At 39.1% G+C, this 16859-nt stretch overlaps 1 protein-coding gene across 1 annotated transcript in view; it reads left to right on the top strand.

Moving 5' to 3' along the window:
• Window positions 1-16859, top strand: part of NCKAP5 (NCK associated protein 5) — a 368935-nt gene that overhangs the window by 190858 nt on the left and 161218 nt on the right. The window contains exon 5 of the mRNA XM_058028292.1: window positions 3579-3712. Within this exon, the coding sequence (XP_057884275.1) occupies window positions 3579-3712 (134 nt within the window). The remainder of the gene's footprint in view (window positions 1-3578; window positions 3713-16859) is intronic.

Below are 16859 nucleotides of genomic sequence, written 5' to 3'. Positions count from 1 at the left end.
ACTGAAAACTTCCCAAATGTGGGTGGTCTCTTGCACCTTTTTCTCCCCACTTCACAGTATTTACTGTCTGTGATCTGGCTGAAAGCAGATCTGCTTTCTGCCTGCAAGAAATGGCAGAAGCGCTGCAGGGTTGCCAATAAATTCCTGTGAAGAATCCTGGCAGTGAGGGCTGATGGTGTTGTTGCTGTGCAGATGTCCTGTGGGCAAGTCTTGGCCCCATTCATGCAGGAGGGTTTTGGTAGCTAGGAAGAGAACTCAGAATTCCAGGGCCATAGGTCAGTGCTGTTGTTTCTGGTCTCGCAGCCTTGTGAATGGTTTGTTGTTCATCCTAAGCCTGAAAGGAGCAGGAGTTCTGTACAGCAGCAGTACGTGCTCATGTAACTAATAATGTGTTGTAATTCTTGCCCATGAGGTGGCTGAATTGGAACTGGACTCATTTCAGAATTTCCTAATGTTTAGGGATTTCATTCCTGAAATGTTATTGTTCTTGTAATTCACGTGTGTTGCTCGTTTAAGAGTATACTTTTCTAAAGGTAATTCCTAAGTTCTTTCTTTTTAAGAAAAAAGTCCCCATGTGGATTTGCTGATCTCTGTGTAGGATGTGTGTTATCACTCAGCCTTCCCCATGTGAATAGGAGTAAATGGCAGCAACAGCATTCTCTGACCTATCAACAAGAGGTACATGAAACTTAGAAACAGCTTGTACAGCTCTTTGACCTGTAGGGAGAAGTTTGGGTTTGTGAATCTGTGCTGTCTATGCAGTTCTCTTCCAGAAGGTGAGTTTGTGATGAGCAGGAGCGTGGCTGTAAGTACAGCACAGACCTTCTGCAGGACAGGCAGTGGAGCTGTGAGCAGCCTGCAGAACACCTTGACAGTGAGATGGAGAAGAGGAGACTCATCTTCTTTTTAGAGTGTCGCTTTTTGTCTGCCCTGCCTGTGGAGATCTGACTTTGTACATCATGTGGGAAGATTCATTTGGGGACCAGAGCATGGTCAGCGTAGCAGACATGCAGAGGTAGCTGCTGTGTAGGTACACACTTTGTGATAATTGGGAGTGGGGCTGGCCCAGCCTCATCTGTAAACCATGTAAAACATGGTTTTACAGCTGGAAAAGCAGGAGAACAGCACTGACAGCAATGACCCATGGAGTGCCCAGGGGCACTGACCAACCACCAGCGGGAACAGAGGGCACACAGGTGTAGGGCATCAACAGGAGGGGTATAAAAGGTTGGGCTAAAGAACAAGAAGGGCAGATGCTTGAAACTTTCTGATGTGGTATGGTGTTATTCTGTTTGGGTGAATGCTTAAAGCCTTCTGAAACTGTATGATGATGCTCTGTGTATTGTGGCTGTCTTGGCTGTGGCCTGTGCTGTGACATTGCTGTATCAGAATAAGATCATTGTGGCTGTTGTGATGCTGGCTAAGCTTGAAGGCATGGCTGAATCTCTGGTTTGCAGTCCATTGCTGTAGTTTAGCATTACTGTGTCAGGTTTCTCAGGCACAGCCTTGGGTCAGCTTGGACACTCCCATGTTCATAGTAGCACCTGAGTTTCCTCCAAGGTGGCTTCTCAGTTCCTGTAGGAGCAGCTACATATTTGGTTTTAAGCACAGTTCCTGTAGACACCAGTATCTTCTGAAAGCTTTCCTTAACTCCTAGGTGGTAGTTATAGATTTTTTTTATGTCATTTTCCTTGTTACCCACTGACTTGGGTGGTCCTAGATGCCCCTTTAAAAGCGGTGAAACTTCCCTGCAAGAGAAGATTCAGCAAGATTCAGCAAGAGCTCCTGGAGCAGGATCATTTTGAAGTTGGCATTGATGGGATCTAAGCTGGAGCAATACTGACTGCTGTGAATATTCCTCCCATATCATTAACCTGAGTTATCCTCTGTGAGCCAAGTGCTGTCTTCTGCCTGGTGCTGAACTCTCTGCAGAAAGTGAGGATTACTCAGCACCTGGCAGGACATGGCTATGTAACACTAAGGACAGTGATTAGCTAATTCAGTTAGAACAATGTATTTATTTGCCAGTAATTTGTTTCTTCTTGTGCAGTTTTCCATTTTCCAGGCATTACATATGGCCAACCAGACAGAACCACTCTGTTCTCTGAGTAATTCCCCCTATTTTTTCACAAGCATATAGATATTTCATTTAAACCTTTGCAGCCTCCCTTTGTGGCATCTGCTTATTTATCACTGTCTTTAAGATCCGTTTTCCACTTGGCAATGTTCATATTTTTGGTCCCCTGGTTACTGCTATTGTAAATTATTATCCAGTAAGATTTATAGCTGTGAGATTTGTACAAATAGCCTGTCTCCCCCATTTAATGGCTTATCTCTAAGTTACCTCTGTTATTTACTAATGAAACTGTACGGATAATTTTTATATAGGTTTTTGCAGGTATGCCATGAAAATTTAGGTCAGACATGGAATTACATCAGGCTGTCTGACAGGCTGCAAATCTCCCTGCACCATAGGCACAAAGCAGATGGGTGGGGAACCCACTGTAGCTTTACAGTGACCTAAGATGTTCCTAGGCATGGGAACCCCATCACTGACAGAGAATAATGTAGTGCCACGTGAAATCCTTGGGGGTTTTATTGATTTGGTTTCTCAATTTAAATTCACAAGGAGGAAATTTAATTTCACTTCATTTCCGTTTAACAGAGGTCACATGGAAAAGTCTGTAAATACATTTTTTTAAATTGCAGTAACATTTTAATAATTTTAGGTTAATTTTTCTGCTCCTCTTAAATCATATTTAGCCACTATTGAAATAAGATTTTAAAATCTTTAGGTATCTTTTATATGATTTTTTTGGGTTTTTTGTGTTTGTGTTTTTTGTTGTGTTGATTTATGGTTTTTTTTTATTGTTGTTGCTTTTTTTTTTTTTTTAAGGGTTAGGCAATGACATATATAGATTTAGGATGGTGTGAATTGGGTTTTTGGGTCCTATGTTTTAAGAATTAGCAAAACCCATGTCCTACTTGCCTTTGAGAGCTGTTAGTAACATTAATGACACTTTTCTTGCTCTTTTATTGGTTTATTTTATACTCAGATTTAAAAAACATATTCATTATCACAGTATTTCACTAAGTAAATTCAAATAAATTCTGTTCTGCTGATAGGGATCCTCCTCCCAGCCAAAACAAGAAAAGCAGTGGCTGTAGAATTTTCTCCTTGTGAGGTTGAAACATTCAGGGATGGGTGACAAGTTGACTCTTGATTTGTTTCATTGTTCCCATGTCTGCATTCAAGCAAGATGGGTCACAGATCTCAAATATAATTTTTTGTATTTATTTTGAACAGAGGTAAAGGAGAAGCACTTTGAAGGAGAGGGTGGTTGTTTTTTTTTCCATTCCCTGGCGTCCATCAGTGAGCTGAGGAAGGGTAGCTCAGTTTGGTGGGATTTTCTGAAAAAATTCTTCTCTCTGTAACATTGCTGTGCAATAAAGATGGCACTGGATTCATAGGGTGATTGTTTTGATTTTATGATGATTTTTCCCAAATTAAATCTCATTTTTTTTCCTAAAAGTGTAGTTTGTGTAAAATTAATGAATGATTTTTTATGGCATTTCAGCGTGAGAAGCTGATACATGAGTTGGAGGAAGAAAGACATTTGAGACTCGAGAGTGAGAAAAGGCTGCGGGAGGTGACGCTGGAGTCGGAGCGGAGCAGAGCCCAGATGCGGGGGCTGCAGGAGCAGTTTTCCAGGTGTGTACCACAGTAAACCCATCCAAAAGATGGCAGAAACATCCTTTGGTGCAGGTGGTTTCTGCCTTTCTATGGCAGAAACATCCTTTGTCCAGACCTGTTGATAACTCAAATGGATCTAATCTAAGGCAAAACCTGCTCTCCCTGGGAAATTCCATAAACACCACAGGCTCTTGGCTAAATGGTTGTTGGGATACTTAAAAGGTTTATGCCCTCATTTTATGGGGTGGTGAAAATTTTCATTTCTAGGGATTTTGTGTTTGCTGGAATTCCCAATAATTTTCTAAGTGTAGGTGTTCACTTCTCAAGAAGTGCATGCCACGGGTAAGTCAGTTTGTCCTGTAAGCAAGAATGGGTTTGATCAATCTGAATAAAGAGAGGAAGAAAAAGAGAAGCCTTTGGGCAAGCTCATCCTGCTTGGACCTGCTTCAGATCTTTTCCTGCATTTCCTGGGCCAAAGCTTTGGGCTAGAGCAGAGCTCCATTTACAAGAGAACCAGCTTAGAACAGAGATTAACACAAACCATTCGTATGATAATAGTAAGGATTTGAGTTATTTGTTGTTTTCATGATGCATGATGAGATCTTGTAGAGCAAACAGATTTTTTTTCATTGTTTTTGTCATGTGCACAGAAACAAAACAATCCAAAAAATCAAAAGAAATAACAGAATTTCATGTATATTTTCCATCAAGGCTGAATATTAACTCCTTCCCTTAGCACTGAATTTTTAAAAGCTCAAGTTCAGTTTAATAAGTTGAAAAAAACCTGGAGGGTTTTTTTTTATTATTGGTTAGGTATCCTGGGGGTTTTAGAGTTTTCTGCTTTGGGCATTTTTTGTGGTTTTTCCCTTATTTCCTTGGTGTTTGCCATGCTGCTCCTCTGATTTGAATCTGGGTTTCTAGGCAACACTGCAAAAACTATCGACAGCGTTAATAAAATTTGTTCTCTCCTGTTACTTTGTGTTTGGAAAAATTTGCATTAATTCTCTGCAGAATTCAACAAAACTATTTCAAAAATCCTTAAGTGTTCAGTTAATTCTGAAATCTCCATTAAAAATGCTAAGGATATTTCTTTTTTGGTTTTCTGTTGTTCCTCTTCATTGATCCTCGGTTTCAATTTTACTTATTCTGATGAGACTCCTGGAGTAATATACACTAAATAAATCCACCCCATGTGTATTCCTGGTTAGAATATTTTGCTCTCTAGTATATTAATCTTTGTTTAAGGAAGAATTTCCTGAGGTCCTGATTTTAGAACAGTATTACTGCTGCAATAGCTAGAAACCTGTGAAATTAACTTTGAAGGTGATGGAGCCATGGTTAAGAAAAAAGAAGGGGTGAGGGGGAGCCAGTCTCCAGAGTGATGCTCCCAGTACCTTCATAAGATTTTAACTGATGCATATTCAGATCTTTTCAAGAGAGCTCTTCATTATTCCTGTGGAACTGCTGTAGTCAGATTCATTTCTACCGTGTTTCTGAAAAGAAAAACTATTTTATTAGTCAGGATCCCTGAAGTCCACTATCTTCAAATTAATCCATTCTTTTTCTTTCACTTCTATTTGCAGTTGAGCGTGCTCGGGTCTATCGAGAAGCAGAGGGACACAAGTTCTTTGAATTAAAGTTGTTTGTCTCTTTATGTCTGTCCCTCTGATTTAGATAAAGGTGAAGGCCCTCTAAATCAGCATTATGTTCTTTTTAAGGCTGTCTGCACATTGGCTAAACTGTTTGAAGGCAAACTTAAATATCATTTTTCATTAATGGCAGCTTGGTTATCCATGTTATTCCAGTGAGGAAAACTCCTGCTGGCCTCATCAGGCTGTGGCTTTATTTTACTGTAGGCCAGATACTAGGAAGAGAATATGTCACTTAAATATTTTGTTTTGTTTTACATCATATTATTATGATTAATATTAGGGGTTATTTTTGCTGATTTTTAGTAGAATATTAAGATATTTGCTTACACAAACAGACTTTCTCTCTAAATGATTGTATTTTTTCTTATCCTGTTTGAACAAACAATGGAACTGGAAGCTGGATAATCTCGTGCTGCCTAAAGATTCTAGATTGTTTGAAGGATTTGCAACCTTTGCTTAATTTGAGCACAATTAAACAGGACAAGACAAATGATGATGGGAGGAAATGTTAAAACCAAGTGAAGAAGATGACTAGAGAATAATATTTTGGGCTCAATATTTTGTTCTATCTTTCAGATGTGGACAGATCAATGTAAGAACATATACTACAGCATAAATCTTTTAAGTATGTGTAATTCCTGAACTGAGAGGATTTACCTAGACATTTCTACATATATTTCTTTACATTTCAAACTATTTTCTTTGCGTGTTGGAAAGAATGAAATATAATAGTTGGTGGTAATCTGTAAGTTGACCTTTATAATCAGGAGAGCAATGCTCCTTATTCCTAAATGAAATTGTGGGGAAACTTTAATCTGTCATGTAAGCATATGGTTTGAGATGGAGGACTTCAGAAGGTGAGGGGTTTCTTATGGAATGAAGTTTCTGTTGTTACCAAGTAAGCAATATTTCAGCCTAGTAGTCTGAAATAAATCGAAGTTCTCTTTCTTAACACCTGCATAAATCTGCCAGAGCCTTAATGTGACACAGTAGTTAGTTTGATAAATACCTGCTGAAAGAGCTTTTAAACTGAAGTTTCTTTTCCAGAATTGTAACATGTTTCCATGTAGTTTTAAATCTGCGTTTTAATTTTATTAGAGATGAAATATGTTTGAGGTGTGGAGAAACCTTGCAGGAAAAATATTTAATGCTCAGGTTGGGTTTTATGCTGTAGTTGGATGCTGTTATCTTCACATTGCCTTGGTATAATCTCACCTTGAGTTGAAATGCTTTCTTTTCTTTCTTAAACCCCCTGAGATCTGTTGCTTCGCTGCAGCTGTTAAATTCCATAAGGTTCTTTTTGACATGGCATTGTACAGCTGCACAGTTCTCAAATGTACAGAGACCTCCCCTATGAAAAGAAATCAGCCCAGTTTCTTCCAAGACAGTACCATGCACTCTGAGTTTCCTATTTTTGTTGTACACTGTCTCATTTACCTCCTTGCTGTTGGTTTCAGCTGTGCTTTTCCTGCTTTCAGCATTTTCCTGCAGCAGTAGGAACAGAAATGCAGCAGCTCTGCCCACAGCAGTAGGTGTGATTTATGGTATCATTGTAAAAAGCACACTAATAGACACAATATAAATTGATTGCATTTCCCTGCTGTACATCAGTAAGCAATAGAACTTGTTGTCTGTGGAATGCATGCAGTTCAGGTGACTAAACTGTGATTAAATGTTAAAGCAGTAAAAGAAGTCGCTTTACTTAAGTTACTTTGATCACTGTTTTGGTCTGAATGAAACAAGTTCAATAAACACTATTATAAAGTGTATCTGGAAACAGTAATTGAAGACCCCATTATCAAATCTTAAAATCCCTTTTGGGTAAATTTCAAAAACTATTTCAGTTAAAGTTGTGTTGTTTGTTGGTACCAATGTCTGTGACTGGAAGATTGCCTCAGGCCTTTAGATGTTATTGGAAAAGTAGGAAATGGTCCTTTTTTGATCTGCCAGGGCCCTGTGAATGGGATGAGTCCAATTCTCATTGAACTGTATATTCCTCTCCCTTTAGTATTGACTGTAGGGTTAAGCCTGTTGCTTCTGACAAGGGAAAAAATGACTGCTACAACACTTGGCATAAAAGAACAGAATGGTTGTAGGTTTAGGCACATCCTTCATGTATTTTCCAATTATTGTAATTCCCCTAGCTCCACTCTGTCTTGCCAACAGGTGAGTGGGAATGATAACTGTTATCCTTGCAGCTGTGATAAGGAGATTTTTATGCATTGCATCAGCATGTTGATGTGGAGTCATCACATTGTAATTTCCAAGATCTGCTCAATCTGGAGGTCACACCTGCTTTCACCTCACTGCCATGGATGGTAACCCACAGCCAACTGAGGCCATGTCTGGGAAGTGCACACCAGCTCAGCTTGCCCTGTGTTTGGTTACTTTGCCTCAAGTCAACCATTAATAACATTTTAACCTTATTTCTGGGGAGATTAAAATGCTCTCCTGGCAGCTATGGATGGCATTCCTTTGATTCTGTCATAGCAGGGGTGAGTAAGGTGCTGTGTCCTTTTCTCAGAGGGAGATTACAGAGGAAGCTGTCTGCAGTTCTCCTTTGTGTAGCTCTGCAGTGACCTCCTGTCATTCTCCCTGCATGGTGTGTAGGGGTGTTGTAGGAGAATTGGCCCAGAGATGGAGTCTGTATTAAAGGCTGACCTTGTCATCCTGCCCTATGGTTTTAGGTACCACTGGATTTTATGAGCTGGTACTATGAAATGTCACAAGGAGGAGAAGCGGTGAATGAGTGTGACACCCAAGTGAGTTCTCCATGTCTGGGGTGTCTCTCCTGTTCACCTGCTCCTGCCTTGCTGCCAGCTGCAGGATGGGCACTGTCAGACATGGGGAAGGTTGGCCCTGAGGGGCTGCCAGGTGCCCACCCAGCCACTCCCTCACTCACCGTCTTCCAGAGGGCTGGGAGAGCAAAGAAGAGCAAAAAAACCTTCATGGAATAAGAACAGGAGCTCACTCACCAGTCACCATGAAGGGGAAAGATTTGATTTGTTAAATATTAATTTAATTTATTTCTAATTAGATGTAGTGTTACAGTAGGAGTCCTAGTAAAATATATGTACTGTATAAGTGGCCTTGTCCCAATCCTAGTTGCTCTAAATGGGCTGCAGCTGTGATGTCCTTAATTGGGTGGCAGCTGTGGCCAATGAGGATAACTGGGATAAAAGGGGGTGGGCTGGCTGCTCAGGGAGAGCCTTGGAGGAGCTCTGACAAAGGAGTAGGGAGAACATTGCTGTGAAGAGCTGCTTGTGAGAAAACCAGCCAGAAGGTATGGGGCTCTAGAAATATGATAACCACAATATGAAGACAATAAATGGTGATGCTGATGTGATAGAGGATAGGGCAGCCGAGAGCTGGGACTCTAGAAATATAATAACAACGTAGTGTAGGGTAGCAACAAACAATGACAGAACTAAAAACATTTATTCCCACCCATACCTTCTTCCCAGGCTCAACTTCATTCCTTCACTCTTGACTCTTCCACCTGAGCAGCAGGGTGGGTGTCAGGGTTGTGGGGTAAACTCCTGGGCTCTACAAGCCTCAGGACATGGTGTGAGTGCTGCTTTGCTGGGGCTCTGACCTACTGCTTAGGGTATTGATCTTAACTTCTGATTAGAATTGACAGAGTTAAAGAATGAAGTTTCTTTTAGATTAACACTGTTGGGGTGAGTACATTACATTTTAATTTATGTGCATCTACAACACTTAGGTACATATTTCATCTATAACAGTTACTCAGAACTGTCAAGAACCATTCTAAGATCCAAGAGCTTTTGTATGAATAGTTTTCACCTGACAGAAAATAAAGCAATGACTTTACTAAACTCATGAAACCAAGCCCAAAGAGGAGATTGCCTGAAGTTTTTGAGTTTGACCCCACTCAGTTTCTGGTCTGCTTTGTACTAAATTTGCTGGTGTCCTGTTGTTTTACCAGCAAAAAGTAAAAAGAAAATTTTGTCATTTTTGATACTAGACCCATTTTTTTCCACTCTTCAGTGTATGAATATGATGGTTTTGAAAGTACATGCACATGACAAATACCTTCAATGAGTGTGGTGGCTCAGTTTTCTTCAAATACAAAATTCTCATTCTCGTATCAGAAGCCATCAGGTTGAAATAATATTTTCATACTGAATCTGAGAAAGAACAAAAGCAATGAGCTCAGAGTGACTGCCGAGAGCAACTGAAGAACCAGGGTAAACTTGAAACACAGAGCTCCTGCCAGGACCAGAAATTATAGCAGATTTTATAGCGTGAAGTATATTGACTTTTCAGAGAGCAAAGGATTGCTTTGCTCCAGGTGTTATTCAAGATGCACAGGTAGGGACCTGCAGTTCTCCATTTTCTGTGGGCTCTGAAGGCACTGAGGCTACATGAAGAGCCAGCCCTGTCTCAGTACCAGTGCACTGGTAAATTGTGTGGTGTTTCATGACAGCCCTTAGCTCCTGAAAGCTTCATGCATGGGGCCAGGGAAATTGGTAATTTTATCTTCCAGAGGCAAAAGCAGGGTGATCTGTGTGCTCAGGAAATCCTGTGTCTGGCTTGTCTGTGTGCTCACAGGATGCATCTTACTCATATTTCTGCAAGTTTGCATCTATTGCCGTTTACTGATTTCTCAGACATGAAATGATATTCTGCTTCCTGTTTCATTGGGATAGAAGTGTTCAAGTGTAGTTTATTCATGTAAAAATCAGATCCATCTTTCTGAACCTGAACATGGGAAATTCCTTACTTCAGGTTGTTTGCGTACCTTTGTCTTTTAAAAAATTATCTACATTTCATAATAACTGTATAGCAAAGAATATTAAAGAGGAAATGGATGAAATACCCAGACAGTGTGGTGATAAAGGCCTTAAATTGATTAAAGCTAGGTTAGAACAGGTGAGAAAAAGTCCAGCAAAGAATAAATGTTCTCTTAGGCTCTGTCACGGATGACTCTGCTAAAATAAAAGGCTGTATGTTTTTTTAAAGCATCAGTCTGGTTTGTGCTCCAGGATTGTCCAGCAGAGTATTTTCTTATACCAACCCAGTCATTCCATGTCTCTTTGACTTCTTGTCCTACCCTGTCATGTTGTACAATGGCACCTTTTATTAATGACTCCTTCCTGATATGGAAATTATGGCCAATTTTGAAACTTCCATTGCACAGCCTGTGGTCTTGCCTATGCTCCACTAAGTCACACATGAGATGTCCACACTTTGATTTCTGTGCCCACACTATGATTTCTTCCAAGTGAGTATTTGCCCTGGGGAGTCAGAAAGACACACACATTTAAAATCAATGTAAATTAGACTGATCCTCTGATTTCATTATTAGCTTTAATTGCTACCCAAACAACATGGATTCATCCCATTTTAGTTCACTGATCCTCTCAGACTTGTGGTTTCTTTTGTCAAATGATTGAAAACCCATGCTCAATGTGAAATTGGCAGATTATAGACTGTTCCTCTTTACTAATGGATCAGAGAGAAAGATGAGTTCATGATCACAGTTTTTATGGTTGTTTTCCTGCTCGATGCTTGAGGTGGCTTGTATTAGTAATTTTTCTGTACTATAAAACTTGTAAACTGTAAATGTAACATTAATGGGCAGTGGTGTGCATTCAGATTGATGGTGGTAGGCACAGAGCAAATTAAACCATGAGTGAATAATATGAATAAAAAGCTGACATAAAGTCAAATGATCTTCGTAGTTATACTTCTCTTTTATGAACATGATTGGAATCTTCAAAGGTTCATTGGTTGACTGAGTCTACGTTTTACATCATTACAGTTTTACATCAAACTACCAGGCAGCCTACATCCCCATTTTAATTGCAAGCAGATAAAAATCTGATCCTGAAAAGTGCTCATCCTTTTAAAGATTTTGGGGTAACTTCTGTGAATCTGATCTAGTGGGTGGCATCCCTGTCCATGGTGGGGGAGTTGGGAGTAGGTGATTTCTAAGGTCCTTTCCAACCCAAACCATTCTATGATTCATCTCTCATTAAGGGCAGAAGGAAAAGTGTGTTCCAAGTACTTTTGGGGAGTTTAGTACCTTAAATAGTAGAAATATACAGATTTGTGGAAAAGAGGAGAAGATCTTGAAATCCTGACTGTTGTCTCTCCGAGTAGAATAATAGAGGAATACTTAGTTTTGTCTAGATTTAAAGCAAGGTTTTGGGGTATATATGAGGCAGGAAAGAGAAAAGGCATTTCACAAAAGTACTCTAAAGGAAGTGGTACAAGAACAATACAGAAAAATGGGCACAAAGATGTTCCTGTCTGGATACCACCTGTTGTACCCAAAGGTGGGCTCTGTAGATTGAGACTTCTGCTCTCCTCAGCAAGAAACTTCTGTGGAATCATATCTTTACTACAGTTTGCATAGCTGGCTTTCTAATGCTGGTAAAGAGCTGGTCCTAGAATGTGACCAATACATAATTTGCAAATATAATCAATTTTTCACTCTGCTCTGTGTAACCTTTTAAGTATCTCCACTAAGTAATGAAAATAGAATTATTTATCTGCCTGACTTGAGGTGGTAATGCATTTTTTCAACCTAGTAGCAATTCATAGTCTGCATAGATTGGATTGTTTCACAGGAGAATTATTATGGTAATTTTAATTTTGTCTTAGAACTTGTAATTATTCCACAGTATTGTTCTAATGTAACAGATTGTGCAGCAGTTCATTTGTTTTAAAGTGCTCAAATTTGGACAGGGCAACTTAAAAATTTAGTTTTTAATCTTATTCTTTTACCAAAACATTTTGGATCTGTTTGCCTCTCCACACACTTCAAATATCATTATTAAAGGTTGCAGTGACTATAGTTAAAGCTGAAAAGCTATTGTACTAGATGCTCACTCTTGTGGAGTTTTGCTTCTCGGGGTATGTGATAAACATTGAGAACAGGATCGAATTTTTTCTTGATTTTTATTGGCTTATAGACCTAGTTCTTCTAATTGTTCATGCCTTACTCTGATACTACATTTTCATAGTTACTCTACAAGTCTGTCCTCGGGGAATTATCTCCTGAAGGTGTAAGGAGTTTGTTTCAGCGGCATGGATGTTTCTTGTTCATTTTCTTGTCATATATCATGCAGAGGAAAAAATGGGATTTAAAAAAGAAAAGATGCTTGGTTTTAGTCCATCAGTATCAGCAAGGACAGCTGTGAGGTTCTTCTTCTGATTCTCCCAGATTTAGATCTACACTTAGTAGTTTCTTTCCCTTGGAAAGAAACATGCGAGAATGAAGCACTGAGGGAGAAATTGAACAGTTTTAACTCATCTGACATGATTCAAACAAATAAGGAAAATTTGTGGACCAGATCCCCACCAGCTTCTGAAAGGTGCCAGGTAATTGCACCAAAAATGTAACAATGAGAGTAAGGTATGTCTGGCTTATAGCAGAAAGGCATCTCAGTAATTACTGTGGGCTTTGCCTGTAAAAGGGTTAATTGCTGCAATCTTGATCATTTTTGCAGTATCATTAATCATCCTAAACTTACATAACTAATATTGTTATAACTCCTAACTCTACAGGGATTCTGTCACAATTTAGTAATAACAATTACTGTCTTCTATTTCAGATAGCTTCTGTTGTAGAGCATTGCCAAAAATCTTAATGTGATTATCTTTGGTCATAATGTGTACTTCAGTTTGCAGATACTGTGAGCAAATGTAGATTGATTTGAATGATTGTTTCAGTTTAATGTGGCTTTAATTCTGTGTGTAGTGCCCGCCCCATAATCTCAAATTTTACCAATTGGGCACTACTCTACCCTTCAGTCAAGTATCATTAATTAAATATGTATTTCAGAAAACATCCATCTTCTAATCATGCAGTGTAATAACTACAGATAGGTTATCCTGAAAACATTGTCAAAAGGATGTCAGTAGAATATTGTATTGCATCAAACAATGAGCTCCTCTTGTGACAACCAGATAATTAGGGATATGCTGCAAAAGGATGCAGAGAAATTACAAATCCAGTTCAGAACAAGTAATATCATAGAAATCACTTTAGGATGTTGTTACACACTCTTAGTTTATGTTTTAACTTAGAGAAGATTTTTCTTTTGCTTTATTCTGTTCCATGATAATTGAATCCCAGTTCAATTGCTTTCTAGGAAGATAAGGGATTTTACTCTTGGTTCTTACCACCACTCCAGATAGGAAGGGAAGAGCTGCATTTGTCTGAGAGAAGTGGTTGGGTGGAGATGTGAGATCGTGAGACTTAACACTGCAAGGAACAGGGATTTCTGTAGTCTTGTTTGGCACAGCAGGTTGTGCTGCATTTCAGAACTTGACATCCCTTTTTCTGCAAGTGTTTCTGTTCTTCGATACCTGTGGGATTTAATTGTCCATTTTTCCATGTCAGCACATAGCAGAGAAAGGTGTGCATCGTGCCAAAACTGGAAATCCAAGCCTGTTGTGTGTTTTGAACTGAGCCTTCATTCTCTAGGAATACAGATTAGATTATTAAACTGTAGTATCAGTGTCTGCAAGCTGCAGTCTGTTAATTGAATGAATGTGGCACGAGTTGAGTCACTGCCTCACCTGATCAGAAGGAAACATTTTTCTATCTTCAGCTGTAGGTTTCATCCTTCCTCCCAAAGCCTTTTTGTAGGCACTGAATTTATTGTGCTTTTATTGCTGTGCGGTCTTCATCTGGAAGATTCCTTCCAGTTTGTGCCTACTAACCATGAGGAAGCTCATCTGTTATAGGTCACATATGGATTATAAGCAAGTAACAATGCCCTTGCGTATATTGCTTTTTACTGGAAAAATCAGTAGCAAAACAGAAAATTCTGACCAACGGTACTAATTTATGAAAGGCAGGTAAAGGCAGAGCAAGGTAATCAGTAGATTAAAAAGCCAGGGACTTGACTAATTTAATTACAGTCACAATTACAGCCCATCAAAGTGAGTTTGTGTTAAAAGTGGTCTACAGTGGAGGTCCCTCTCTTTGGCTTGTTGAGTACAAGTGAATCTCATCTTATGAATTCTGTTAAAGGCAAAGTGTTTCTTCATCTTCTCAAGTACTGCAAATGTCTGCTGCTGCTATGCTTTTGTTCTCAAACTGTGCAGAGAAAAACCACAGAACCATCCAGCTGTCAATGTCTTCCTTAATAGGCAAATGTCTCTCAAATTCTATTCTTATTTCATAATCTTGGCCGTTCACTGGGAAAAGAGCTTCTTTTGTCTAAGCCTAGGCAGTAGTGTATAGTGGGAGGGTCTCTTATATTGCTGAGAATTTACTTTAGAATGTTAAAATGCTGTTTCAAACAGGCCATTTGGATTTGTTTCTGAAATATTTGTTGACAATTTTGGTGTGTACTGGGGAGAATAATGGGTCGCTGGTTTCACTAGTTTTGTACTTTAGTGAGTGTCCTTGTGAAAATATTTAAAATAGTCTGGGTTTCATTCAGCTGAAATTTATAGCATTGCAAAATAATGAATGATATTTTCCTGTTCTAGACTTGCCTGTGGTTCACTGTGAGCCCTGTGCTGCATATTTTGTGACATATTTAGTGTTTATTGCAGTGCTGTGTGTGTATTCTCAAGCAGTGTGTAATAGTACAATTATACTGGCAACTGCAATGTGGAACACAGGCACCAAGATCCATTGTAGTGCTGGCAGGATGAGAAATGTCAATTGAGGCTGTCATAAGAGGTTTCCTAATCCTGCTGAAATAAAGAGTGAGATTCTTTCTGAATCACTGCCATCTGGAGTATATGAAAATTTGAAATAACCTTTTATCATTAGGTTGGCACATGCTATGGAACAGTATTGGCATTGATGGAGTCCTAATGAAATGAAATACTTTGCTATGAGAAGAATTCACTGCTTCATTATTTTGTCTAGGTTCTTCAAACCCTCCCCCCTCTCCATTTATGAAGGTTATTGAGTAGTTAATAATGTTTTGAATCTAAAAGATACAGTCTCTATTTACAATAATTGGCATTTTAATGTGGACATTAATCTAGTTACAAATACAAACCAACGTGCCTGTGGTGGAGAACAATTTGTAATTCATGCTACAACCAGGTAATTCAGTTCACTTTCTGTATTTTCTTGACTTGCTCTACTTATTTGATAAGTATTTGTTGCCCAGAAATTTTTGTGCCTAAAATTAGGTCAAGAAACTTCACCTTGTCAGGAGCAATTGTGGCACATACTCCTTCCATGGTCCCCCCATGCCCACTGTGGAATATTTGTGTCCAGCTGTTGCACACCTGCTCTGTACTGGGCTCCTCCTATTTGTAGCACACATAAATACTGCTCAGTTTGTGCTCTTATAGCAGGTTCTTTTTACAAATGTATACTGACTAACAACCAGCAGAGTTTGTGAATGGCCATTTTTCTAATTCTTGCATTCAGAACAGACTGATATTTGCTGTTTAATATTTGAGTTTGTGCTGTTTGGGAAGTCTCTTGTGATTAGTCGTGTTTCTGCTTAAATGTACAGAAGCAGTGTTGGAATCTTGGAAGCTTCATCTTGAATCTTTGGTCTGTGCCTTGATTCTCATTTTGAAGGGTTAATCATCATGTTGTTCAGAGAACTAGATGATGGTCCCCTTCACTGTTCAGATTAAACAGTATAAACTCTGAGAGTTAGTGCTGGATTTAGATGATGAAGGATTAGGACTGTTTAACTAATTCCTTTGAGGATGTGATTTCATTCTGATGCTTAAGTTGAAGTGGGCCAGTGGTTTTTTAATCCCATAAATATAGTAGATAAGAATATATTTTATTTTAAGCATCTTGTTTAGGCTCTGTACATTCTTATGTAATTCTAAGAGAAATTTATGTCTGCTGTATTGAGATTAATGCTTAAAGAGTGCCAGCCAATTCTTGTGCTTGTTCTGCTACACAGACAAACCCAAAACATTGCTGATTATTCTGTAAGTGATATTGCTCTTGATTTCATAAATGCATTGAGATTAAACAAAAAAAACCCATATGAGTATAATCTTTTATTTCTCAATGTTTTGTGTTCAAACTTTTTAGTTAAACCTCTGCATCTGCTGTTTTGTGTACGTACCAGTAATAGTAATGCAAGTAATACACAAGAGTACATTTTAGATATTCTGAGAGTTTACTTAATTTACTTGCTTTGTTATAATTTTCCAAGACAAGTGCAGGTTTTACAGTTAGCTAATAGCCTGTGAAGCTGCAGAGATAAATTAAAAAAGACAACACTCCTCCTCCCACCAAAATATTTCAGGGTAAGTCCAGATTGGGGTGGTAACTGATGTGTGAGTGTTCATTGAGTAACACAGCACTAGAACTGGTGCCTGCATCAGTGTATCCTGCATTCCCAAGGGATATTCCCTGGGCTGCAGGGAGCTCCTCAGTGCAGAGCTGCTGGTCAGCATTGACACCAGCTCCTTGGTTGTTTGACCTGCAGCACTGCTTTGGTGAAGAGGATGCACATCCTGCAGAAATGACATTCAGCAAAGCTTGTTGGGAGGAGAAGCAGTGCTTTCAAGGAGAGATCATCTCACTTTCT

This window comes from Melospiza georgiana, chromosome 7, assembly GCF_028018845.1.
Source record: "Melospiza georgiana isolate bMelGeo1 chromosome 7, bMelGeo1.pri, whole genome shotgun sequence".
Taxonomy (NCBI): domain Eukaryota; kingdom Metazoa; phylum Chordata; class Aves; order Passeriformes; family Passerellidae; genus Melospiza; species Melospiza georgiana.
Note: the sequence above shows the minus strand (reverse complement) of the source record. Positions and strands in the feature narration are given on the sequence as shown.